Here is a 26,065-nt window from a genome sequence, read left to right as displayed (position 1 = left end):
CATAGCAGTGATGAGAGCAGACGATTATCTGTTCTTGCCATGATTGCACCGGTACAGTGTATACTGTAACCCTGATGAGTTTTTCACTTCTTCACGGACTCCATCTGCCTCGTCTCTGTCACTACTTCTTTCTCGGTTACCCTCTCTTAAGACCATCTATCCATAGCAACAAATGACTCGTGTCATTGATCTGACAAGTGAGACCAGTTTCTTTAGCCCTGCTGTTCATTTTTCCTGATCCCGTTTATGAAACAAAGGAAACCAGCGAATCAGAGTGTTAATGCTGCTTTAATCCCAGGGATGCCATTGTGTGGTTTCTTGGTTTATTGGTCATTGTTGTTATTTTGAGGAAATATAAGTCAGTCTTTTTTTTTTCTTTTTATGAGATAAGATCTTTTGAGATGATGTATTTATGTATGAATCAAATAAGACAAAATCTTACTCTCAGTGATCCTTCCTGTTTAAATTATTTGCGGTTCAAACCTATTTCTCTCCTTTTACACATTTCTGTTGCTGTGTGTACACTTGTAAGGGCACTCAACATGTCTGCACTGTTTTGGTAGCATGATCATAATAATTATCTTTGTCTACATAATTCACTGGAAACAGATGGCATAATGGAGAATGATCTAAACTCGCCCCCTACAGATAGACATATCCCCCACCAGGACTCACCCCATGCTTCCTTGAGCACACACACACACACACACACACTGTATCTGACCCTTTACAGCTGACCAAACTCATCCCTCTGGGCATGCACAGAAAGGGCCAATCGCAGCAAAGAAAACAAACCTCAAAAACTAGCAGTTCATACACAAACAGGTCAGCAGACATATGGCCATGTGATCCAAGTAAATAGTGCTATTAATTCTAAATCCCTGCAATTAATCCCTCTGGTGGTCGCAGTGGTATTGTCTACACCATGTTTATAACAGCAATGTTTACTGTCTGACATCCAGGCATTTATTGGGTTGGGTAGGCTTAGGGGGCTGCAGAACAATAAAGCATTAAATATGCATTGTTGTCCTTTACGTGGATGTCCTTGGCCTGTTTGTTGAATACTTTGCTGAATACTTTTTTATGCTTTTATTGTTTTATATGAACTCTTAATCAGGGCGTCCTTGTAAGAGAGCTTACTCTCAGTGATCCTCCCTGTTTAAATAATGGTTATGATACTACTACTACTACTACTACTAATACTACTACTAATAATAATAATAACGGGTCCGTCCCACAGAAAAACTGGAGCATTAAACACTTAATTTCCTGCATTCTGGAGACATTTTCTGCTCCAATTTATTGTGGAAATATTATTATTATTATTATTATTATTATTTATGTTATTATTAGATATTCATATAAAGGGAAACAAAACAAAACAACTGGCAGGTGACAAATTATAGATGTAAAAATATAACAGAATATAATGCGGTAATCAGCTGCAATCTTTGTAAACTGCACATTTGTTTCTTCTATATTTAAATTGCATTGCATGTTTTCTTATTGTGCAAATAAACCTTTCTCAAAGCATTTTCAATTGTTATCTAACATTCCTGTAGCAAGCTATTTTTAAGAACATTTGCTATACAAATGCTTAAAAAAAAGTGATGGGAACAAAATCAGCAATGTCAAAATGTGGTGGGGACATGTCCCCAGCATCCCCTGGATAAATGTGTGGAATATAAAGTATATTTACTCAAATTCTGTCCTTAAGTATATTTTTTAAAGAACTTTACTTGTGCTTTACTTGAGTATTTTCATTTGACATTACTCCACCACATTTAAGACTGAAACATTGAACTTTTCCTCTTGTAATGTTTTGACCCTTTAGATGGGGGCCAACCCGTAGGTAAAGAAATACTAGACTAAAATCCCTAACTGTTAATTAAGTACTTTAAAACTAGCTCCACCTTGACTAGCTACAGCAGTAAAATGCTATGCATGCATTGATGCATCAGTATTAGTAATCTAATCATGTAATATATAGTAATATATCTGTCACATGGGCCATATTTATGCAAAACAAATAATTTTGCTTTCATATTAGTATATTCATACTAATACAGTTAAGTACAAGTGTAAGTATACGTGTTAATAATAAATAAGTAGAATTTTAAAAGAAGGATTTTTAGTTATAATTGAGTATTTTTACATTGTTGTACTGGTACAAGATCTAAGTACTTTTTCTGCCACTGCACACTACATAACAAATACCCTCTTCCTTTGTCAAAACCATCATCCACTGCTAGTGATGAAAGTAGTTATTGTTATTATTATAGTAGTAAATATACACTGAACAAAATGATAAATAATAATAATAATAATAAACACTTTAGACGTTAGACGGTTCCTGACAGTTTGTACAGATATTTTGGTTATGCAAATGGATTGTTGCAGTAGCTGTCTGGGTGGCTGGTCTCAGACGATCTTGGAGGTGAAGATGCTGGATGTGGAGGTCCTGGGCTGGTGTGGTTACACGTGGTCTGCGGTTGTGAGGGCGGTTGGATGTACTGCCAAATTCTCTGAAACGCCTTTGGAGAGACAGGTTATGGTAGAGAAATGAACATTCAATTCACAGGCAACAGCTCTGGAGGACATTGCTGCAGTCAGCATGCCAATTGCACTCTCCCTCAAAACTTGCGACATCTGTGGCATTGTGCTGTGTGATGGAACTCCACATTTTCGAGTGGCCTTTTATTGTGGCCAGCCTAAGGCACACCTGTGCAATACCCATGCTGTCTGATATTGATATGCCACACCTGTGAGTTGGATGGATTATCTCAGCAAATGAGAAGTGCTCACTAACACAGATTTTGACAGATTTGTGAACAATATTTGAAAGAAATAGGCCTTTAGTGTACATAAAGAAAGTCTTAGGTCTTTGAGTTCGGCTCATGATGAATGGGGGCAAAAGCAAAAGTGTTGCGTTTATAATTTTGTTCAGTGTAAGAAAAAACTGCTGCACTAAAGCAATTCCCACTTATTCAGTCAAATCTGCTGTGTGTGTTCGCCTCCAGCTGTAGTAGTAGTAGTGGTAACAGTAGAAATGGTCAATGTTGGCAACAAAGTCTGTGTGATTTTGTACACGCCTACATCTTTTTATGCTTGAAGAGCAAGAGTTGTAACATTTATGTCTGGAGCGCTGAAAAATTTAATGGGCTCAGTGTAGTGAAATAAAATAGATTTCCCACGAGATACACTGTAGGTTCTGCCACACACATGCACACACACACACACATACACACATTGTTTAAGTGGAACATGTGCATGTGTGTTATGTAGTATTTATAGAGTTAAGACAGGAAGTTGTTCCCAAGTATTTAGTTGTACTTAAGGCTGAAGTAGAATAAAGTATTCAGTAAACTCGCAGGTTAGGGGGTGGTAGAGTGCGAGACTTCTTTACCCACAATGCAGCAGGTCGTCTAGCATGCAGGGCTAATACAGCTCTGTGTCATGGAGGTGACAAAAGAAAACACCACCACCATCACTTATTACCCAGACTTTCTCTGTGTCTGGGTAATAAGTGATGATGTATGGCTGAATTGTGTGTCATGTGAATGAAGGAGCAGGAGCAGACTGTGTGACACGATGCCCCAGCATTTGTCTGCATTGGGGTTCCACAGCAGTAGAGACGAGATGGGATCTGTCTCCCAGCTGAAGGGAACCAACGCGGGGGGAGGGGGTTTTGCATCTCTCTCTTTACTCATATACGCTATCTGTCTGTCTTTTTCTATTCTCAATCTGTGTCTCTGAAGTATTGTCATGATGGATCACTGCATCCACAAAGGAGAGGGGGGAAATCATAGTGAAGTAGGAGAGGGGGTGGAGAGGCACACACAGGATCAAGAGAGAGAATGGCAAAATGAGGAGGGGGATGGGAAGACATAAGATTTACAGTAGGGTTTGCCGGGCTATTTCACATTAGGAGATATGATGTAATGCTTATTGTTTTCCTTTGATATTCACAGTGGCTTCAACAATATAAACTGATAGCAGGTCATAAAAATGGCACTTCCTCACTCTTGCCACATCCACACAATTCTCGTTCTTCTGTCAAACACCTGTCTCCATTCACCTTAGCTTTAATGTTCTGAAACACCATGACCGACAGCTACTCGAGGACAGTGCTGGTGTGAGATTCGCTGGTGTGCAGCCAGCTGACTGAACCAGGCAACGCTGGCTGGCGGGGGGAAGCTCCCGTCCTTAACTATTCTCCTCACATTCACCTTGCAGTCCCAATTATTCAAGGCAGCGTGCACGAGCGCTCCCTGCCAGCCAGGCCCAGCTGTGAAAAGTGGGTCATGGAATTTAAAGGCACACGCAGCCTTCTTGCACTGCACAGTGGCTGCGCTGGCACCGCTTTGGCTTTTCTCTGCCTCCCAACACGCAGCAGCAGCTACAGCATGTGTGCAATTCTGTCTCCTGCAGTGAAATCCACGAGGCTTTTTGGGAATGTGTGTCAGTGAATCAGAAGCCATTCATTATCACGTTCTCTGCAGGAAAAAAAAAGCTGTGGCACGTTTACCAAGTGTGTCTGTCTCTGTCTGCCTCCTCTGTAAACTGGCCTATTTGATTTGCAGTGAGGTTGACTTCTTTCCTCACAGATCAGTGATCATGTGGTTATTCTTTCTTAGCGCCCTCACACACTTCAATCTGTCTTTCTACCTAGCAACAATGTACAGTAGGCCAGTAGGCTAGTCCTTATGGGGCTAGACATGCTGCAGAGAAAGGCTACTCATGCGCACATTGAGCAATAATGTCATACCCTGATGGGCTCTTTACAGAATCAGGCAGCACACATGACTGTCCTACTAAACTACTGCCACATTGTGTGGCACTGAAAAGGAACACATTTGCAGCCATGATGCTCCAATATGCCCCTTGTGCATAAACACATACAGTACGCTCATACCAAGGACCACACACAAATAAACACATCTGAATAATGCCCTATACTCAACCATACAAATGCACCTATAAAGACACAAACACTCATCAGGAATATTTTGATATGCTGGGAAATATGGTTATTCGCTTTCCTGTCGACAATTAGGATGATCAAAACTCTCATGTGTCCTGTTAATATGGCTACAGCCAGAAGCCGGTTAGCCTAGCTTAGCAAAAAGACTGGAACATTGTCTTGTCTTTTTTACAATTAGATTTTTGTAAACAAACAAGATACAAGATGTTAATTAGTGAGATTTAGAGTTGCTAATAGTTTGGACAGAGTCAACTGTTTTCCCTGTTCCAGTTTTTATGCTAGGCTAAACTAACTAGCTGCTGGCTCTAATTTGGCTGTATACCTGACAGACATGAGAGTGGTATCGCTCTTCTCATCTAACTTACCGTAATAAAGCAAATAAGCATATTTTCCAAAATGTAAAACGATTGGTTTGAATAAAGCTCAAACACACACATCATTTTATCTATAAAAAAATTTAACAATACACAGGGAAGACATCTGTTTAAATAGTACAGAGTCCTTCTGCATTTTTATTATCAGCAAAAACAAACCACACGCCACATTACATTTTAAAAACAAGAACGCTTATTGTGGATGTACAGAAAAACAAAACTGCAGCTGAAAAACTGAATATTTTAGTCTTAATAATAATAAAAGGTATAAAAAGGAAAAGTGTCTTACTTTGTGAAATAAAAACCTTTGGGCCAACAAAATGTTCCCCTCAACATGCAACTCTAAAAACACATGCAAACATAAAGCTTTCTAGTATGGACACTTTCAAAATACTCTCCACATGAAATCCCATAAATTATAAAATATCAGCCTATTGCCCCTGAACTGTTTCTTGACAGAGAAAATCCTATGGAGTACCTCGGCATGAATCCTGGATGCATCTCTGTTGTCTGTAATGGCTTCCTTTTCAACTTTTCCTTCCAATTTACTGATCCGGAAAACGCGTGATCTTTTTCAAACAAATAGACCGTTGCTAGCTGAGTGTGGTGACACCCATCCATCCCAGTTCAGATTGAGAAAAAGAAATGCAAAGAGGATGCCACTTTAGACTGTATGCACCCCAGCAATGAAGACATACATTTCTTGCAGGCACATTTCTCTGGCATCAATCAACAGTTAAAATGCGCCCTATACAACCAAAACCTGGGAAGAACATCAAAAACAGCACCATTTTTTAAAATTTTCCTGGATTCTCTCCAACGTGACAGCCGCGTTGGTTCAACACAAAAAGTTCTACAAAGTCAGACATGGCAGCTATGTCAAAAAAGTATTTTTTGCTTATAAGTTCATAATATCTATACTCTTTATCAGTGTTTTTTCTCTGCTGTTAGCATGCAAGACGGGTGCTTTGCAAGTTTTATGTTAAAATCAAACATTGCCCTGCTTTTGTCTTTGGCAGCTGAGGGTATACATCACTTGGCAGGTTCAGGTCTGCTCCATTCCGGTTGGTTCACGATTGACTGCTCGGAAGTGAAACTGGGCCCAACCCCATAACAAGAGTCATGATTGTACCAGAGCTTACAGGTTTTTGAGTGTGGTGGTGCGCAGAAGATCATTAACAACAATAAATAACTAAATCCACCTCTTAAACCCAGAGTTTTGCAATTACAACATATTTTCTGCAACCTGGAAAAGTCATCTTAACAATATCTTGAAGTTCTGCGCCCAACCAAAGACGTTACACAAACTTAAACAATCTCTGTGGACATGCTGTGTCGCACTAACTGCCTCTATGACATATGACATTTATGATGTAATACTCTCAGTTTTGGCACACCTTCCCTTACAGGACCTGACAGGTTTAAGTGTCAAAGTTTCAAGTTGCCCTCAGGTTCTCTTTCTCGACCGTTTTTGCCTTTAGGTTGTCAGTAGTTAAGGTTCATTGCTGAGGAAAAAGGTGAACTGGTCCTGAAAATTCTTAAAGGCAACATCAACCACTATTAGAGAGGCAAGTTAGCAGAGTTACGTGAACCAGAGTGTGAGAAACAACTACAATGTTTGGGCTTTGTGCTTCAACCTAAAAGACCAACTGATATGTATTCTGATGAGGGAGAGCAATGAACAAAACCACATAACATGATAAGTGAAAGGCTGCCAATCATACAGGTTTTACAGTCTCATACGGAGAACTGCAACACCCATCATGCCTTTGCTGTGGTGAAAAGTGTACTAGAACAGTGGGTAAAAAAGCAAAAATCGTCACACTATTTTAGCCTTGTTTCCTAAAATGTTCCTTCAATCTTCCTAGAGTTTCAATCTCACAAAAGCATAGAATTGATGTATTAGCGCCTTGTGCTTAAAATAAAACTACAGAGCTCCCTTATATTTGCAGGTGCTGACGGAGTAAGGATAAGGAGGTCGACTTTAAAGTAGGACGAAAACTGTTGAAGACCACATTTCAATCACATGAACAATAAATGGCAACATACAGTACATTTTTAAAAAGAATTAACAGCAAAACACCTCAGTAAAAAAATGACAAAATCATGAAGCACTGTGTTTATATAGTGCTACAGCTAATTTCACACCTACTGCGGTACAAACGTGTTTTTACCACCTCCCTTTTTGAGATTTGTTTGTGTTTTAGTCAGTATGGCTGTTGGAATTACAGCATGGGCTTGTAACATGGCTCTGAAATGTGGAATTAGGTGGTATTCATGTTAAAGCACAGTTGCAGTTCTGGCACGTTCCAGGGCTGGACATTTTATTGTGGCTGTATGCTATTGAACCGTGTTGGCTCTTCCTTAAGTACCTCTCAACAGTCAGATATTATAATACACTTGTTATTCTATGTGATAGTGAAATGAATGACTAGTGCTATATGCATGGAGTTTGTGGTGCATGTTTGCAGGTTGCAGAATAGTTACTAATGCTGTTATGTTTAGATACATTATTTTTTTGTGATGACAGTCCATGTTGAGTGGGTTAAGTACGTGGAGCTGAGATGACGTAGTGGTTGATGGTTGACATTACAGCCATTATAGGCCCTTCTTAGTTGGCGCGCTGAGTTTTCTCATTCCCCTTATCCTGCCCAGCAACTCACGGACAAAGTCCTGTAGGGAGACAAGAGAAGAGAGAGAGTTAGACAGACCGATGCACACATGCACATACACACACACACACATACGAGGAGTACTATGAGTTAACAGTTTGAGTCAAGCATAAAGGCTTTATTATATTGGTCTTTACTGTCATTATGCTTTATTGTCATTATGTGTAACTCTTGTTGTGTCTGTTTTTCTTCCGGTTGGTTTGTAAACAGCCAGCAACGTTGTCACTTCTTCTCCAGGGCCGCTCTTCGTTGCCAGAGTGTCTCTGGACTAGGCAGAGCGGACACGTGACCCACATGACCTGGAGTGGGTTCCATGGAGAACGAGACGAAGAAGTGCCCAGTGTGTGTTCAGGTGCAGCCTGGCCTGGATGCTCTGCCTAGACACGCAATGAGGACTCTGGATAAAAGTTAGCATAAAACTCGAAACATGGGGAAACTGGTAGCCTGGCTCTGTCCAGTGTAAAAAACAAACTAGCACCTCTTTTGCTCACTAATTTACATGTTCTAGTAGTATACAGAAGATAGACCTCGTAAAACCACAGCTTGTGTTAACAAACAAAATATAATGAGCTTTAGAGGTTCTGCTAGGCAGATGTTGATACCTTCAGACTAAACCAGACTAGCCATTTCCCTAGGTTTCCAGTCTTTGTGCTAAGCTAAGTTAACCGGCTGCTAGTTTTAACTTCAAATTTAGTATACAGACACAAGAGTGGTATCGATCTTCTCGTTTAACTCTCAACAAGAAAAAATACATGTATTTCCCAAAATGTCAAACTATTGACACATACACAAAATCTGACACATAGTGGCAGTATGTTTTATGGTCTTATATTGACATCTAATGCAGCATTAACAAATGTGACGGTCTGCTTTTCATGGTAATAGACACCCAATGAATTAGATTGAGTTTATTTGTGCCATGGGTAACTGAATGGGAGAACCCTAAAGCTGCGTTCACACCAAAAGCGAATTTAATATTCGCCTCTCTTTACTCGCGCGAGTTTGGCCGCTGGACTTTTTTTTGGCGTTTTAAGCGAATAAACACAGCCCGCGGATACTACAGCTATATGAACATAAAGTTAACCCCTTGGCTGTGATTTAATTGCAAAAAACGGATCAAACTGATGCCGAAATAACTACAATATGATGCCGTTTTGTTAGACATATGAATTCATATGTCTGTCAGTGCTACTCCCCGTCCACTTCCCCGTTCTTTAGCAACTCCCCGTCGGCCAATGGATTGTCATCACACCGCTCGCCTGGTCCTCTCCAAACAACGCTCCGAAGCCGCCGGTGACGTTTGGACAGTCTCACCGCTGATAATGCCTCATTCGCATTTGTCTGGAGCGAATTCGCGTCTTTGCATTGAGTATGTATGTAATCAAGCCGCCCAAAACGGTGGATTCGCTTTCGGTGGGAACGCACCTTTAGGGAGAGCTCAGTATACTGAGCAAAGCTCACTCAAAAATGTCTTGATTTGTGCTGAATGCACGAAGAACAAATTCGTCATACTAGTCACTATAGTCATACTATAGGGATGGAAAACAAACATGGCGGAACAAACTCTAGTTATGGCGGTATTGCCCTTCGGGGTGGTGTTGGCGCCGTCGATAAGACACATGCCTTTGGTGTGAGAGACCAGGGTTCAATTCCCCACTGTGACATATCCAACAAAGCAAGACACTTAACCCCTAGTTGCTCCAGAGGCGTGCGACCTCTGACATATATAACTTTGGATAATAGCATCTGCTAAATGAATAAATGACTGGAACATGAAAAAGCTAAGTCGGTAAGAAAGGAGGACAAAGAAAACCTGCATCTCGGATTTAAGTGAGAGGTATAGATAGGAGGTCCACGAAAGTGTGACTGTGATTGAGAATATGCTGGAATAGAATCCCTCATTATGGGTGACGCTGCTCATGACCTAATTACTGATGCCTCTATCTCCTCCTTCTCTCTCTCCTATACTCTTACTTGTCTTTCTCCACCTAGCTGTCTTTTCCTATGCATAATCCTCTTCCTATTTCTTTGCAATGTCTTCTATCGCTTACTTTTTCACTTCATCTCGTGTTTTTTTGTACCTTTTGTACAGTGTCCCCTTTTCTAACAGTGCTCTCATTCTTCCTTTCATCCTCCCTCCATCACTCCCAACCTTTTGCCGCATTCACCTTTTCTCTCCTTTGCTTCTGTTTTTTACTGTTAATCCCCAGGTGATACCTTCTTTTTGAGATTGTGTTCAAAATGGCATCTGTGCTACTCTATTCACAAAGGTTTAAATTCTGGGGCTGTCGCAATAACCACAAAATTGAAATACCGCGCTATTGGTCAAGCCTACCGCGGAGGATGACAAGCACAGCAATAACCGCAATATTCATACCTTACACTTCAGGGCGTGTTAAATTAATAAATTAGTGTTTCAAAAGTTTCACAACCGTAACAAGCTCTGTAACGGTTCAAGGACGGATTGCCATGGGCTGTATGTGACCTAATTGAAACTTGGAAGCTGTAAGTGTTGCCGTGTTTTGTGTTGTTTTACTGTTTATTTTAAAGGCTAGCTAACTTGGCGTTAGCATATTGCGCGGCTAATGTGGCTAGCAGGCTCGGTGATGTTGGACTAATGTTGTAATCCTGAGGGACAGTCGAGAAAAACTGTGAACGGTAAGCCTCATTTGAAGCTCACTAATGCTATGGCTCTGTGACTGAGCTTCTTTGGAGTGAGCTGCTGCAGCCCTTTACATTTCCCGCTATTGAATACTTACTATGACTGACTGTAAAAGCAGTCATGTCTGTCTGTATCTGTGAAGGTAATAATGACGCTGTGTGTGATGTGTGTGCAAAGACAGTGAAATACTTTGGCAACACCGCAAACTTTGCTAAACATCTGAGATTAAGTCACAATAATATGATGATGTAATGAAGTGGCAGTTCTGAGCAGGATAGTTTTATTATAATTATAAAATATGACAGTAGTTTGATGTCTTGTCATTATGCAGCTATTATTTGGAATTGGTAAGCCTACAGCCTACTCTTTATTTCCCTCATAAATACAGAAATGGGAGGGGAGGGGGAGGTCAAATCTATTAACTTAACAAATTTAGCATCAGTGTCACTGTCTTTTGTGTGTGTGTGTGTGTGTGCGCACGTGCACGTGTGTTTTTAGCTTATGGTCCTTTTAACCTTTGTCTCTATTGTGGAAATAGATAATAAATGTGTGTGAGTGTCACCATACATTAAACATACTCATCTGGGACATGATGCTTTAACATACAGTGGTCTATACTCTGCAAATCGAACAGTGCATGTGAACATCAATAATGTTCGTCTACACACAAGCTGCTAGGTCATTGATATTGAGCATTTTATTGGATAGCTAGATGCTATCCAATAAAATGGACACACTAAACATACTCACCTCTGTTGGTTTGTAGCAGTCTGTTAATGATTCCTGTGTAAAAGGCAAAAAAAGGGGAATGAGTGGGTTGTTGAGTCAGACATTGTCTTCAATCACAACATCTCATGGACTTTTCATTTTTTATTTGCTAAGATGAAATGTAAAATGAAGGTACACTTTGATGTCCTCGGGTCAGTTTTGTCAGTGGTTGGTGTATGGATTTTGTTTGTGTGAATAACCGTCCAAATACAACATGACAACAACATGTCACTTCAAGATATTTTCCGTACAGCTAGGGTCAAACTGACTGGCAGACAATGTCGGTTATGTAAGTCATCATTGCTAAGCATCAGGCTGCCAGAATCAAACAACAACAGTGTCTTTGAATGCACCGGCACTATGAAAAATACAAGGAGAAATCCAACATACAGCAGAAAAGGCAGTGATGCCAGTTTCTCAAAGCAGTCATGTGACAAGTTTGTCTACAAAGCGATGCTTTTCCTTTAGCACATTTAGAAAACATGGTGTCTAGCTCTCAAGGTGTGGTCAGGAAGCAAAATTTAGATACCGCACAGTTGCGTCAAACTGAGACTTTACGAATCTACTTCATAAACGGTAGAAAGGACTGTGGTTCCTGGTGAATTATGAGATCAGTCAGAGGCTGAGTTGTCTCACAAACACACTCCCCACACCCACACACAATCATGCGTATATTGCAAGCTAGCTAGCTATAGCAAATGTCTGTACAGTCAATCTGTTGGCTGTTTGGGTTGAACAAACACAAACTGCATAAAAGACCCAGCAGTTGAACTTATGAATAACACACAGTGATGTGTCTGAACACTCTTAGGGTATAACCCACAGCTGAAAGGAACAAGACATACAGGGATGTTGTCTGGAGCTGATGGAAATTACTGACTGAAGTATGTACACTGTGAAAGTGGGTACCTATACGTTGATCCATGTGCAGTATATTACAACGGGGTTTGTTAAAAATAGATATGTAGGTGTAAAGACAGCCACACACACAGCCACAGGGGTATACCTGCAGTTTGCTGGCTCTCTCGTCATCACTGTTGACCTCCAACAGGTCATCTATGTCTATCTCTACCTCCGGCATCTCTTCCTCCTAAAAGAGAAAAACAGTCTTGGTTAGTGAGTTGCTGAAACAGAGGAGTGTAAAGATAACAATGACATGCAAACCAGGAAGAGGAGAGGAGGTAAACAGGAAATTAAAATGGAAAACTAAAGAATCATTGTGTTGGAATGATTTTCACAATGTTTTTACATTCTTTTTCTTTTTTTAGACACTAACCCCTCACCAAAACCAACCCCAATAACACACTTGCTCTCACTTTCAGTTCCTTTGTTTCACCTCAGCACAAAAAAATACGCGGTTTCCACGTCTCTGCACTTCAAGCTCCTAACAGCCCGGACATATATTTGCCTTTTAAGAGCAGACATCATATGGAAATGTCATTGAGTAATGCTGCGCTGCCAGGGCCGGGCAATTTAGTGGCTTGGTTTTTAGAGACTGTATTTTGCTTAGCACCACTTCAAAGGTCCTGTGTTCCTCTGGTCCATTTTATTTCACCACAAGACTTGTGCAAAAGAGGCATGCAGGGAGGATCAACCCTTCCCTCCCAGCTACCACATGATGTATCTTCCAAACTCTCCCTTCTGGGAATTAAAGCCAAAGAAACAAGTGTAGTTTCTTCATCCAGGTGGTGCTCTTTACCAACAGCTTTATTACTCACCAGCAACATTCTGCATAACTGAAGCAAAATGGACTCTACTGCTGCTGTCCCACGCCAGTATCACAAGGAAATACATCTATATTGGATGATTTTGTACCTCACGATTTACATCCAATGGCCACATTCATTGTGAAGGCAGGACGTAGTATGCCCTTTATGTAACAAGGTGGAAAGTGAGGGCGTGGAGGTTGAGGTGGAATGAATGGACATGTAGCAATTAGGACTTTCATGCAAAAGACCGCAGTTTGCGTTCCATTGCAGACCTGCAATTATGTTTGCCTTTTTATTAACTGTAACCACAATCTTTTTCTACCCTTACCTAGTGTTTTAGTTCCCGAACCTTAGCATAATTTATTTGCCATAACCAAGATCTTTCAAGAGCAAGGATTTAAAAATATTGGTGTTCTTGTCTGGTGACTCAGCATCTCCTTCTACTGCATCCCAGTGCAATATTCTCTAGACATGACAGTAACATAGGAGGATGATCCCCTGTTCCCTTGACCCTGGATGCTACAATATTAAAACTGTTTCCAGTTATAAAACATGTTGTGTATGTGTGCGTGTTTATGTGTGTATTTAAGCCTCTCAGAGAACTCATATATACTTTTGCCTGGAGCATGCACTGGTATTCAGACTCGGGAACATGGAGGATGGAAGGATGATTTGATTTTAGCTCTAAGCATTAAAGCTCAGTCACTGTGATTTCAATTTTGCGTGGGTGCGTTATGTGCACAGAATAGAATTAGCTCACAATTATACCTTTGAAATTACAATATCAAATGTAAGACAAGCGGCAAGTGTGGTACATTATGTGCTCTATGTTTTACAGTATGACTACAGATGAATTACTTTACCTAGTGCAACTGACATTTTTCATATAAATCATTACTGTAACTGTGATTACACATATAAAACACCACAAATGTACATGTTTAAACACATAGACCTAACCTCATGTCTGTTTGCATAGTCAAAAATTCCACTTGGCATCAGTGACACTCATACCTTGCTTGCACATATCTCATTTGCATTTGTTCAGCATTTTAAGCATCTCAGTCTCTCTACAGATGAGCCCTTCAACTTCTTTCTCTGAAATCTGTATTACTGTCTTAGTGAGAGGGTCTTGCTCTGAAATCCCCATCTCATTAAGGAAACCAAAAAAAAAGGCTGACAAACGAGGGAATGTGGCAGAACATATCAAAGCCTGTCATCTATTAGTATTTAAGTGTGTATGCTGTGGAACTAGAGGACTCAGGATGTATGCAAATCCAAAACATCAGAGGAGAAACGAGTTATTTCAAACTGAAGAGCAGACAGATGACTGGATGGATAGACAGAGATGTTCGGAGAAAGGGAGGTCGTAGTGTTAAAGATAGGGGAAGACATGATGAATATAATGCATTAGTAACTCAGTTTTTGAACTGAGTTCATTTTTATGTAAAGCCCCACGTTCCTTAGACGAAGTGCAGTAGCTACTTCAGAATCAGAATCACTTTTATTGGCCAGGTGTTTGTAATCATATGAGGAATCTGAACCCTGGTCTTACAATGTACATACACAGAACAAGCATAAACAAACAGGACAACATGCTCAACAAAACAGGCACAAGTTATCTTAGATGGTCAAAACAGAGTTGAAGTGACCAGAATCTGGCATCTCTTATACCATAACATTATTATGCCTAGATAATTGCAATTTTTGAAAAATAAAAACTTGTCTAGGCTAGCTAATGATATAACCTGTTTTCTGTATTTGAAGAATACATGCTGCAATGTCTTAATAAGTCAGTTTGTTATACCACATAAATAAGGAAATAGCAAAATCTAATCATTATGATGTCTCTAATAGCTAATGTCTGTCGAATAGCAGTAAATACCATTTCTACAACTTCTGGCTTAAAATAATTATGATAGTAAAGACAACCTTTAAATCACATATTAAATGTATTTGGTTAAAGATTAGATTTACTAGTTCATTCTGATAATCATAATTAATAATAAGCCTTAAAACGCACAAAATGTAGGTTTTCCCAACCTATCAGAGCCCTCAGTGCTTTTAAAAAGCCTTTATGTTCAACATCACTGTTTCTGTAATTACTGCTCTCAATGGCTGTGCCATCAGTGTGTGAGTGTGCGTGCATGATTATTTTCTGTCATCTGATGAGTTGGCACCTTGCATGGTAGCTTCTGCCATCAGTGTATGAATGTGCATAAATGGGTGAATGTGACATGTAGTGTAAAGCTTTGAGTGGTCAGAAGACTAGAAAGGCGCAATACAAGTACAGTCCATTTACCATTTCCCAAAATCCCCTACCATCTGGGTGGCTTATCAGAAAAATTCTAAATGGCCAAGCAACATTATTCTTAAATTAGGTCCTGAAAGGTTGACAGATGAGGTTGAGCAAGTTTCATGCCCTTAGGACAGATGAAACCCATTAAGGATCCAAACGAGAATTTCAAGAACACATCATAAAAGACGGTTGCTCCTTCATGAAAGGTTGACTTTTTTTTTTTACACCTGACAGCAGCTACCAATCTATGAACATGGACTCAGTGAATCAATCTATCTGTCGATCTATCCATCACTGTGATTGGTGATGAATAGGGCAAGCATGGCCTGTGTCTGAAGCATGACTGCAGCTGTGTCTTCACACACACACACACACGCACTTTTGCCATCAATCTTCTGCAGAGAAACGCTCACCACAGGGCTTTGTCTCTCTTTGGAGCTTGTGAGAAAGTACCACAGTGTGATAAATGTACCGAATGGAAACACTCACACACACTTAACATGCAGATAGACATGGAACTTGTTGTTGTCCTGCCGGTGATTAAGAGCTTAAAATAGTTGAGGTCACACCCATTCCCCACGGGGGAAAATAATTTTCCATCTTGCCAGCAGTGGAAGGGTGACAAATTGACAGAGCACAAGCCAGGAGATGAGGGCCAGGCAAGACACACATGAATACATTCAAAATAATGCCAAAACAAGATCTTATTTTGTGCTGATTATTTCACAGTGGATAGATGCACAGGTTGAAAAGGCATTCATACAGCTCATACAGAACCATCCTAAACATATATATTTTATGGGAGATACAGCTAGGTACAACTACACTTTGTACCAACAGGAGATGATTCTTTAATGTGATCTCAAACAGCAGAAACAACACAAACATCATAAAGAAACAACCCTAGTATACCTGACAGCATACGAGTGCACAAGAGAACAACAAACTACATACAAATTCTTCTTGTGTTTTGGACACGTGGCAATCAATAAATGAAATATACTTTAAAATGCTAGCATGCAGATGAAAAATCTTTATTTTTGAGTAAGGTGTTGAGGGACACTATCAGCCCACAATTTAAGGCATGATGGAATTGACAAGGCTATATTGGATAAAGGTTTAACATGTTGGAGAGGCATGTGTCAGCAACCAGTTCAGAAAGGTGAAGTTATAAAGTTGTGTGCAGATGAGGGCAAATGTGTGTGTCTGCGTATACAAAAAACAAAAACAGTGATGGAAACAGGAAAAGAGAGTTAGTGTGTATCATAGAGGATAGTGTGTGCAAGAGTGATAACAAGTAGCAAAGTGTTTGTTGGAATGAAGCCAACTTTGAGTTGACTATGTAGGGAAGCCAGCAAGCAAAAGAGAGTTTGAGAGAGAAACGGAGAGCGAAACAGCCCAGTCAGTGTGTTTGTTGTGTGCAGAGAAAGTGTGTGCATGTGTGTCAGACTTGTTTTCACCAACAGCTAAGCAGCCAGCAGCGTTTTCAGTCTGGTTCGTCTGTGATGAAGTGAATCAAAGCTAATGTAAGCGGCCCGACCCTGTGACTCACCACAAACTCTATTCAGACTCTATTTAAATGCTCTTCACGAACAAAGAGTCAAATATCTTACAACAGGGAATCACTTCACTCGGCCAAGTGATTCATGATTATTACTATTCATAGCCTACTCATACAACAGACAACTAGAACTACCAGTTGTATTGAACAGCGGCTAAGACTTCCTGTGGAGATAATTGCTAAAGGGCTGTTGCTAAGGTCAGTTATGATAAAATAAAATAATGTTAGGTTTAATATATATATATATATATATATATATATATATATATATATATAAGTATGTCATGCACAGAAGTCTACAATCTACAGTTACAGTAATGATTAGATCATGGCTGGGTAGCTGCTAACTTGTGCTTGAAACACCACAGTAGAACTTTGATCCAAGAAATAAAGTCTGTTTGAGGAGAGACTCTCAACAAACCACTATGAAGAGCAAGCTAAGGCCTCATGGCTAACAGAGGCATTTCACACTCCTATTATCAAGGATTTCTGGCTGGCTGGTGAGAAAACAGCTCAATGCTATTGTAGCAGAAAGACAAAAAAAAATGTCATTTCTAAGTATCAATTTCAAATGAAAATGGAGGCTTAGCAAAAGACACCACTGTCCGTCAGTTTTCATTTTCTCTCTGGTCATTTTCAGAGTGTGTGTGTGTGAGCAAGAGAGAGATAGATAGAAACAGTGGGGTTATGTTCCAGTGGTGCAAAGAGCACAGGAACATTCAGTCTCTGCCTGTAATGATGTATTGAAACTGAGTGTCTCAGTAATACACACAGAATGTGGCTGACATTGACAGATCCAACACATAAATTATATATTATTGAGCACACACACACACACACACACACACACACACACACACACACACACACACACACACACACACACACATATCTTGTTTCAAGGAGAAGTTATCCGGCAAATAAGATACTAACACCCACGCTTCTTTAATCACTTCTCTGTGTGCAAGTGATAAAGATTAGAGAGAGAAAAGAGAAAACAGAGGGACAGAATTAGTAGAAAAAGATGGTAGGACAGGAAGAGAAGGAGGTGAATTGTAATAGTAAGGAGATGGCAAAATGTTCAGATGATATTGCAAACAAGACAAAAGTCATTAAAGAGAGAGAAAAAGAAAAGAAAGTGGAGGAAGGAAAGATTTAATGAGCCAAAGAATGAAATAATAAAAGATGCTTAAATTAGGGACAGTGCAGAGATGACAGTAATAAAGAGGTGAAAAAAGACTGGGAAGTGAAAAGAAATGAAGAGAAGTACGCATGAGAGCAGTAATTAGAATACATAAGAGGAGAAAATGAGATGCATGGAGATGGGGAGCACACAGATAAGTGGGTCACTGTGATGATGAGGCAGAGGGGAAGGAAGAGGAGGATTGTGCAACACTGTAAAACCTCACAGCTCAGCTTTCTTCCTCTCTCTACGCTGCCATGCTGTGTCACATCAAAGTGAGGAGGAGCTCAAGGTGGGTTGAATTTATCTTGTGAGACCGTGTGAGATGAGGTAGAGGGAGAAGCTACTGTGCACTGGAGAATGGGAGGGTGAGGATGGGACGAGTCAAAAAAAACCAGCTGAGAAGCCCTGAGGATCAAGGTGAACAAGAGGACAAAGGCAGAAGAATTGATAAAAAATGGAGGCAGAGACTTTGCCAGGCTTCCCATAAAGGTTTCCATGTTTCAGGATGCATAGGAAATAAAAAAAAATACTCAGAACAGTACCGGCAGGAGGTGCAGTCTTAGAAAGAAATGTTTCCACAGCTCCCCTTCCCTCCATCCATCCCTGCCTTCCTCCCTCCTCCGACTCCAAGCAACTCCCTCTTCCCCCTCCAGCGAGGCAATTTGCTGAAACCATGCAGCCCGGATGATGTGACTTCACTGGATAAAGTTAGCTGCTGCAGCAAAAGCTCTTTCCCACGCTGATTCAGCTGTACTCTAGAGGACATCCTATATCAGAGAGGGGAACTGCTAGAAAAAGAGGGTTGGGAGGGGGAATTAATCCTCAAAGGTTGAATTTTGGGAATTGATTACGACATAAATGTCTTCATTATACATTCACCCCTCACAGCGTAGTTGCTTCTCTACAATAGGGTTGTAGTAGCCCCATGTCATTTTCCTTCACAACTTCAATAAGTGAGCTCAAAGTTCAGCTAAGTGTTCCGACCATGTCTTGTCTGACATGCAAAGTGTACTCCACAATAATGCTTCCACATATCTGTCTGTAAGTGTAAATTTGGACCAACTTTGCTTTTGTAGCTCAGTCCTGTCCACACCACCACAGTTTGATATAATGCACACATCCTTGTCACTGCACCTGGATGGCACTGGTATAATTGTAAGAAAATAACTCCTGTTTTTGAGGTAGTTGCTCTGGACAGGAAAGAACACCTTTTCTGGGGAGAAAGCCACAAAATCAGACTTAATCTAGGGACAGGACTGCAAGGGGTTAATGGCAGTTCCACAGTAGAGACCTATAGCAGCAAGTGTTGGATTTCATTTATTATATCAGACAGTATTCTCACAGTACCGTAACTGTGTTTACATCCTTTTTTACTTGTGAAATAGAGTGTTCAATGAGCTAAGCACGTAAGAACTGGAGTTACATCCAAGAACTTCCATTTTGCCTTAACCTCTCATAACTGAAACAATTGCCGTGCTTACGATCTTTCATCTACTGTGACAGAGAGACATCTTATCTAAATTGTGTGCTACTGAAAAGTAGACGATTATTGAGTCTTTCTTCAACTTGCTTGATGTTGTCTTCACTATCAACAATCTCCAGAGGCAGTGGAAACTCGAGGAAGAGCACAAGCAGCCAGACCTGGCAAATCACAATTCTTCCATGTGGTATCTCTGTAACGGCAACATTTTGAGGAGGTGCATGTTAGCCACACGGTGTAGCTTCAGCAGCTACACACATAGCCAAAGCACACCTATATATATATATATATATATATATATATATATATTATATATACTCCTATAAAGATGTTGATGATCACACACACTGATCACATCACACTTAGCAGGAAACTCCTCAAGAACACAGTGAATATCACGTATATCAAAGCCAGAAAGACAACATCATCTGCAAACAGCAGAGATGCCACGATACTGTAACAAAAGCGGGGAATCTCCCAGCCTTCAGATGCAGTTTGATATGGGCTGCATAACCAGTACATTTGAGATGCTTCCTAACTGGCATCTCATATCCACCTTAGAAAACGATTGAAGCAGCAGCCGCCCTCTAACAGCTTACACGCCTATAGCAGCTGTTGACATACACAAATGCTCGAAATCACCTCATGCTCACTTTGGTTAAAATCCTGATTTAAAGCCCAGACAAAGTGTTGTTGTGGATTCAACCAGCATCTGTCTTGTGACTCTATTTCAGAGTTTTGTGATTCAGGGTGATTCATTTTACTGTATTTACCAGGCACACAGTTTCTCACTGAGGCTAATGAATTGACAGCTGGGGTCTATTTGGACCTCTGCTCTCAGCAGCAAAGCAAAGTCAGCCAGTCAAATTAATAGATTTATTCAAATTCAGAGGCAATTAGAAACCCCTCTGTTGTGTATAGTATAAGCAGTGATGTAGCAGCGATAAACTCCAGCTAAGCTTTCCAGGAATAGGTTATTTTTTAACAAATTTATTAAATAAAAATTCTTGCTCACTCATTGGATCCATCACTGCCAAATATGAAGACATTTAGCACATGCAAAGGTAGACTTACAAGTAAACTACACGCCCACATGAACACACCCCACTGACTTTGAAAGTCTAAACTATGATCTTCCTTCTCCCAGTCTTTCCCCTCATCTCCTTCTGTCTCAGTCACAGAAACGTGTGAACGACGACGTGTTTTGCATCTTCTTTGCAGTGCCAGCCATAGAGAGTGAGTCACTCTTCGTACACAGCCAGTTTATAAATTGTGTCGGCCCGCTGACAATGAAAACAGTGATGAACTGGATCATCTTGGGATGGGAGGAGATGTCATAGGAAGACAAGAAAGTCAGTGTGTGAGTGTGAAAAGTCAACATCTCTTCCTTCCATGCTCTCAGCGGCTTTCCATTTTTGCAACTCTGGTTGCACAATTTGCATCTGGTGGCAGCTGACATCGCATTTGAAACAAGAAGAGTAATTCACTGAACAAACATAAATATAAACTGGTGGTTCATGTTTAAAAAATTTAAATTATTAAAATTGAACATGTGTCACTCGACTATAAATGCCAATTGCCCTTGCCATTTCAAGATATTTTTACTTGACTATGTCTTGGGGCTCGAGGGGCTATATTTGCAAGATCTATAATTGAAGTTAACAACCTGCAGACATTTTGTTCTTCATGGATATTTTTATTTTTCACCCTTTATTTTCTTTTCTATGCAGCAGAGAGACTGATACCTGATGCCTGATGCCTTCCTGGGGTTGGTAGGAACATCCAAACCCCCCATGGCAGCATTACGGTATCACAGCTAAGGACATACACATAGCATACAGGGTTAATAGAGTGGGATACCATAAAGGACAGGGAGGAAAGGAAACAGGAAAAGAAAAAGAAATAAAAGACGTAATCTTGCTTAAATCATTTCATTTCAACATATTATCGTCATTGTTTTTGTTATCTTTCTTTCCTTTTGTTCTGGTTGATGTAATAAAACTGATTGTGTTTTATTTTTTAATACATTAAATGTTTCTGTACACTGCATGTATGTGAACATCAAAGGGATGACAGAGTAACAGAATGCTCAGGGGAAAATCACAGAGAGGAGGAGTCAGAGGAGGATAAAAAACAGGTAGGCGGGCGTCCCGGTGGGTCAGAAGTTGAGATTGGGAGGGAGGAAAAAAAGTGTAGAGAATGACTGCAAGATGAAGCAACACGACAAAAAAACACCATTGTGGCCTTTGCACTTGGCTTTGCTTCTGAGATGGACATTTGACACCTTTCTGCTGCGTGCGTGTTTATAACTGTTTCAACAGCTGGTGGCTATCATGCCCGCTAAAAGGCCTTCTTGTCAGCACCTCTGATTTGTTTAGCGGCAGATGCATGTGTCTGCAGGTGCTACATGAAATGTGTCAACACGTGCCCGGACACTACGCAAACATCTATTTGTGTCTATGCAATTTAAATGGCAGATAGAAATAAATGTCTGGCTTCGAAAGCACAGATAACAGACACAACAATGACCTCCCCCCCCCCCAGATCCATAAACACATCAGGGTCACTCGTTAAAGCAAACCACCCAATTGACTGGCTAAATCTCCCAATGGGTGGATCTGTCAGCATGGCTGTAATAATAAGTGAAATGATGGTGGTTATTCTGGATTCCAAATTTATGATGCATGCATGTACTTTTCTTCCTGTTTTTTATTTAATTCCCACACGTCTCTCACTACTCTTTCCCATTTGCTCCCTTAACTTTTTGTAAAATTGTGACCTTTGGACGATTGTAATACACATCAAATTGGTTAAAAATAGACAAAGACCCCTTCCTGCCATCAGTCAGAGTGCGATGTGTTCAGTTCATCACTGATGGACTGAATCACATCATCATCATCTGTCAAAGGTGATGGTGCAATGGATAAGACACATGCCTTTGGTGTGAGAGACCTGGGTTCAATTCCCCACTGTGACCCATCCACCATTGTGTCCTTGAGTAAGACAATTAACCCCAAGTTGCTCTAGAGGTGTGCGACCTCTGACATGTATAGCAATTGTAAGTCACTTTGGATAAAAGCGTAAATGCACATTTGAATAGGCCAATAAATGGGGAAATGATGAAGAAACACCTTTATATACCTGCACAATAACCTAGATCACTGAATATTGCCTGATCACACCTGTATATCTACAGTATGTGTACAGACAGTATATCTGGTAACACAATGCTTCTGTGTGTGTGTGTTTATCCCCTGGCATGCTATTCCTAAACCTATTGACCGTTGCTAATGACTTGGCTTGAATTGCACTGTCTACTACTCCTCTGGTACCCCTATGAGGTTCTCATAATACATGGTCGTTGTCCTTCCCAGCAAGAAAACCATGAAAGGCGAGAGAAGGGAAATGTTATTGACAAGGTCACAGGAGAAACAGGGGGGAGGATGGGATAATAATTCAAACAGAAGACCTATAAGTTAGCATTGATGCCAGGGGAAAGAGAGGTCAGCAACAGAACCCAAATTCCTTTGTCCATGGCGCGCGCGCACACACACACACACACACACACAGGCTTAAGACAGCACTCCTACACAAAACTGTGTGGAAACTAACCAACCCCATCCCATATTGTGGTAATGATTATCCAGAGAGAAAGAGAGCAGAAGACTTAGTTAGAGTTAGTATTACAGTTCTCTTTGCTCCAAATATGTACACTGACCCGTGTGTGTGTGTGTGTGTGTGTGTGTGTGTGTGTGTGTGTTACAATTGAGTACAAGGGGCTCATGCTCATCCATTCGTGGAAAAGTACCCATGACCGCACTCGCCACCCCAAATCTGCCAAAGAGCAGCGGAATACCATCAACCCAAAAAGCATGTTACACACATCCATACAAACCCCATGGACACAGGCATAAACACACACAAACACACACAGACACAAGGACCGAGGGCAGAGAGATAGCTGTCGGCAGTGTCTGTGCTTGTACACATGAATAAGCTTCATTGAGCGGGTTCCTATTGACGCTGAGCCATGAAAAAGTAGGGCATTACAGTGTCTCTCTCCCCTTCCTCTGCAGCGTGCACCCCGACAACACATGCATAGAACCGCAGAACTGTCAACAGATACACCACTCTGTCAGTCTCTGTCGATGTGTTATTCTCTCTCACACAAACACACCAAGTAAAGGCCTTTTTTTTTTCAACAGCCTTCATTGATTGTGTTTAGGTTTTTGAGGTGTTTGAGGACTCATCATTGTGCGGACACATCTGGCCTTTTAAATCACTTAGACTTGACCTCAGCATTAATCTGCACTTCAACACAGCCTGGTTCAGTCTCAGTAAAAGTAACAGTGGGCAACTGAATGAGTGAGTGTGTTAGTGGGGAGGGTTTGTGAAGTAGATGTGCAAAGGACTTGGATTATGCTGCAACTGAAAAAAAAAAAAAGAAAATTACACAATTACTACTTACTTTTTGTCAACACATCCTTTAAACGGTGAGGACCTTTAAAGTACTTTAAATTAATTATTTAGTTCCAGCTTCTCAAATGTGAGGATTTGCTTCTTTTCTTTGTCTTATGTGATAATTAACCAAATATCTGAGGACCTTTGGTTGGACAATATGGGCGACCCCCTTAGGCTTTAGGAAATGTATACAGGCATTTTTAGAGCAAACAAATAATTAATCAAGAAAATAAGCGCTATATTAATGAATAATGAATATTAATATATATATTTATATGTTGCCCTAATCAAGATGTAGGCTCCTTCACTGTTATTTTACATCAGTAATGGATATAAGCTAAACTGTTATTATATACAAAGTTATTATATATAAAAGTGTTGCTGATAATCACAAGCAGAGCCAGTGAGGAAAAGTAATGACTGTAAGGAGCTGGAAGGAGAAAACACTACAATGCCTGACTTATAGTGTAATGCAATTGTGAGCAATGGCTTTGTCAGACAGCAGAATAGCAGAAGATGACAAGGAGAGAATAGGATGCTGTAGTCCAAGCCTCTACAATATCAAGAGCTGTACTGGGAGAACTTGGGTCCTCGGCTGTTCTCTCTCTCTCTTTCTGCCACCCCTCCGCTCTGTGCTCTCCTCTTTCTCCTCTCCCCTTTCTGTCCTACGAACCGCTAAATGAATAGAGGCAATGTATCCCAGGAGAGCAGAGGGGAATCCATCTCTGACAGAACTCACCTTCTGTTATCCTATCGCCCAGAGAGAGAGAGAGAGAAAAAGAGAGAGAGGAGGAGAGAGACAGAAGCTCAAGGCAAATTAAAGCCAATGTTGGACAAAAACATTTTAATGAATGACAGCAAGACACAGGAAGAGGGGAAAAAATAGCATTGCAGTAAAAATCTGTGATTTGTAAATATCTTGCTGCTGCTGAGTGTGGTTCTGTTGCCTGCTCGCCCGGCTCTATTTCTGATGCTTATTCCGGCGCCGTTCCCCGCCAGCATTCCCTGCTGGGTCCCTCCAGCACCAGACCTGAAAGTCTCCTCATCCTGGAAGTCTAAAGCTCCTGTGATATCACTCCCCCGGTGCTCCAAGCTCCCGGTGCGGGAAGAGTCAGCTAATATGACCATTAGCTGCAAAACTAACTGAGCTAACTAGATAACAGCAGCCCGTTAGCAGCAGTTAGAAATGACTTCAGCAGCAGGTAAAGCTATCTGTCCATCAGGAGACTCTGTAAGGGGCGGCAGTAGCTCAATCTGTGAGGACTTGGCTAAGGAACTAGAGGGTTGCCAGTTCAAGTCAGTAAAAGGGGGAGTGGTATCAATCTTCTCATCAAACTGTCAGCAAGACGTAAGCATAGTAAATGTTAAACTATTCCCTTTTAAGATGATCTCTGTGTAGGGAATAAGATTTTGAGTTACTTATGGCAATGCCTTAAACTAAATCAGTAACATACCAGATACATAATTGCTATGGTTATCAGTGTGGGTGTGTGGTCATGTGTGCGCACACAGCATTTTTGTGTTGTTGTTCGTTTCTTTTGAGAACTGAATCTCTGGACAGCAAGGTTTTCCTTTTTGCACATGTCTATTTTCACAATGTACAGTATATGTATCAGTTAGCCTTTTTTGAACTTGCCGTTATTGTGTGCGAACACTTTAGGTCTTTTGCTTCTCATGAGACCTAGGACATATTTTGCACATGAGAAATTGGAAACAGAAATTCTCACCTAACTAGTTAACCCTCCACTACTTTCAGCATCAGCACACATAACTACCACCCCCACACAAACACACTGTGATGTTCTCTAGTGTCAGATTTTCTTATGAAACTGATACAGAGGCTGACCTTTAAGCCAGACCAGCAAAGCCAAATCAGCACCCCCCCCCCCCCCCCCCCCCCCCCCCCCCC

At 40.7% G+C, this 26,065-nt stretch overlaps 1 protein-coding gene across 1 annotated transcript in view; it reads right to left on the bottom strand.

Moving 5' to 3' along the window:
- Positions 1-5,463: 5,463 nt before the first annotated feature.
- Positions 5,464-26,065, bottom strand: part of ppp1r14c (protein phosphatase 1, regulatory (inhibitor) subunit 14C) — a 30,443-nt gene continuing 9,841 nt past the window's right edge. The window contains exons 4-6 of the mRNA XM_046060804.1: positions 12,467-12,550; positions 11,443-11,475; positions 5,464-8,031 (exon numbers count right to left, since the gene is read on the bottom strand). Coding sequence (XP_045916760.1) covers positions 7,957-8,031; positions 11,443-11,475; positions 12,467-12,550 — 192 coding nt within the window. The 3' untranslated portion in view covers positions 5,464-7,956. The remainder of the gene's footprint in view (positions 8,032-11,442; positions 11,476-12,466; positions 12,551-26,065) is intronic.

This window comes from Micropterus dolomieu, linkage group LG10, assembly GCF_021292245.1.
Source record: "Micropterus dolomieu isolate WLL.071019.BEF.003 ecotype Adirondacks linkage group LG10, ASM2129224v1, whole genome shotgun sequence".
Lineage (NCBI taxonomy): Eukaryota > Metazoa > Chordata > Actinopteri > Centrarchiformes > Centrarchidae > Micropterus > Micropterus dolomieu.
This window is presented reverse-complemented; position numbering and strand designations above follow the sequence as displayed.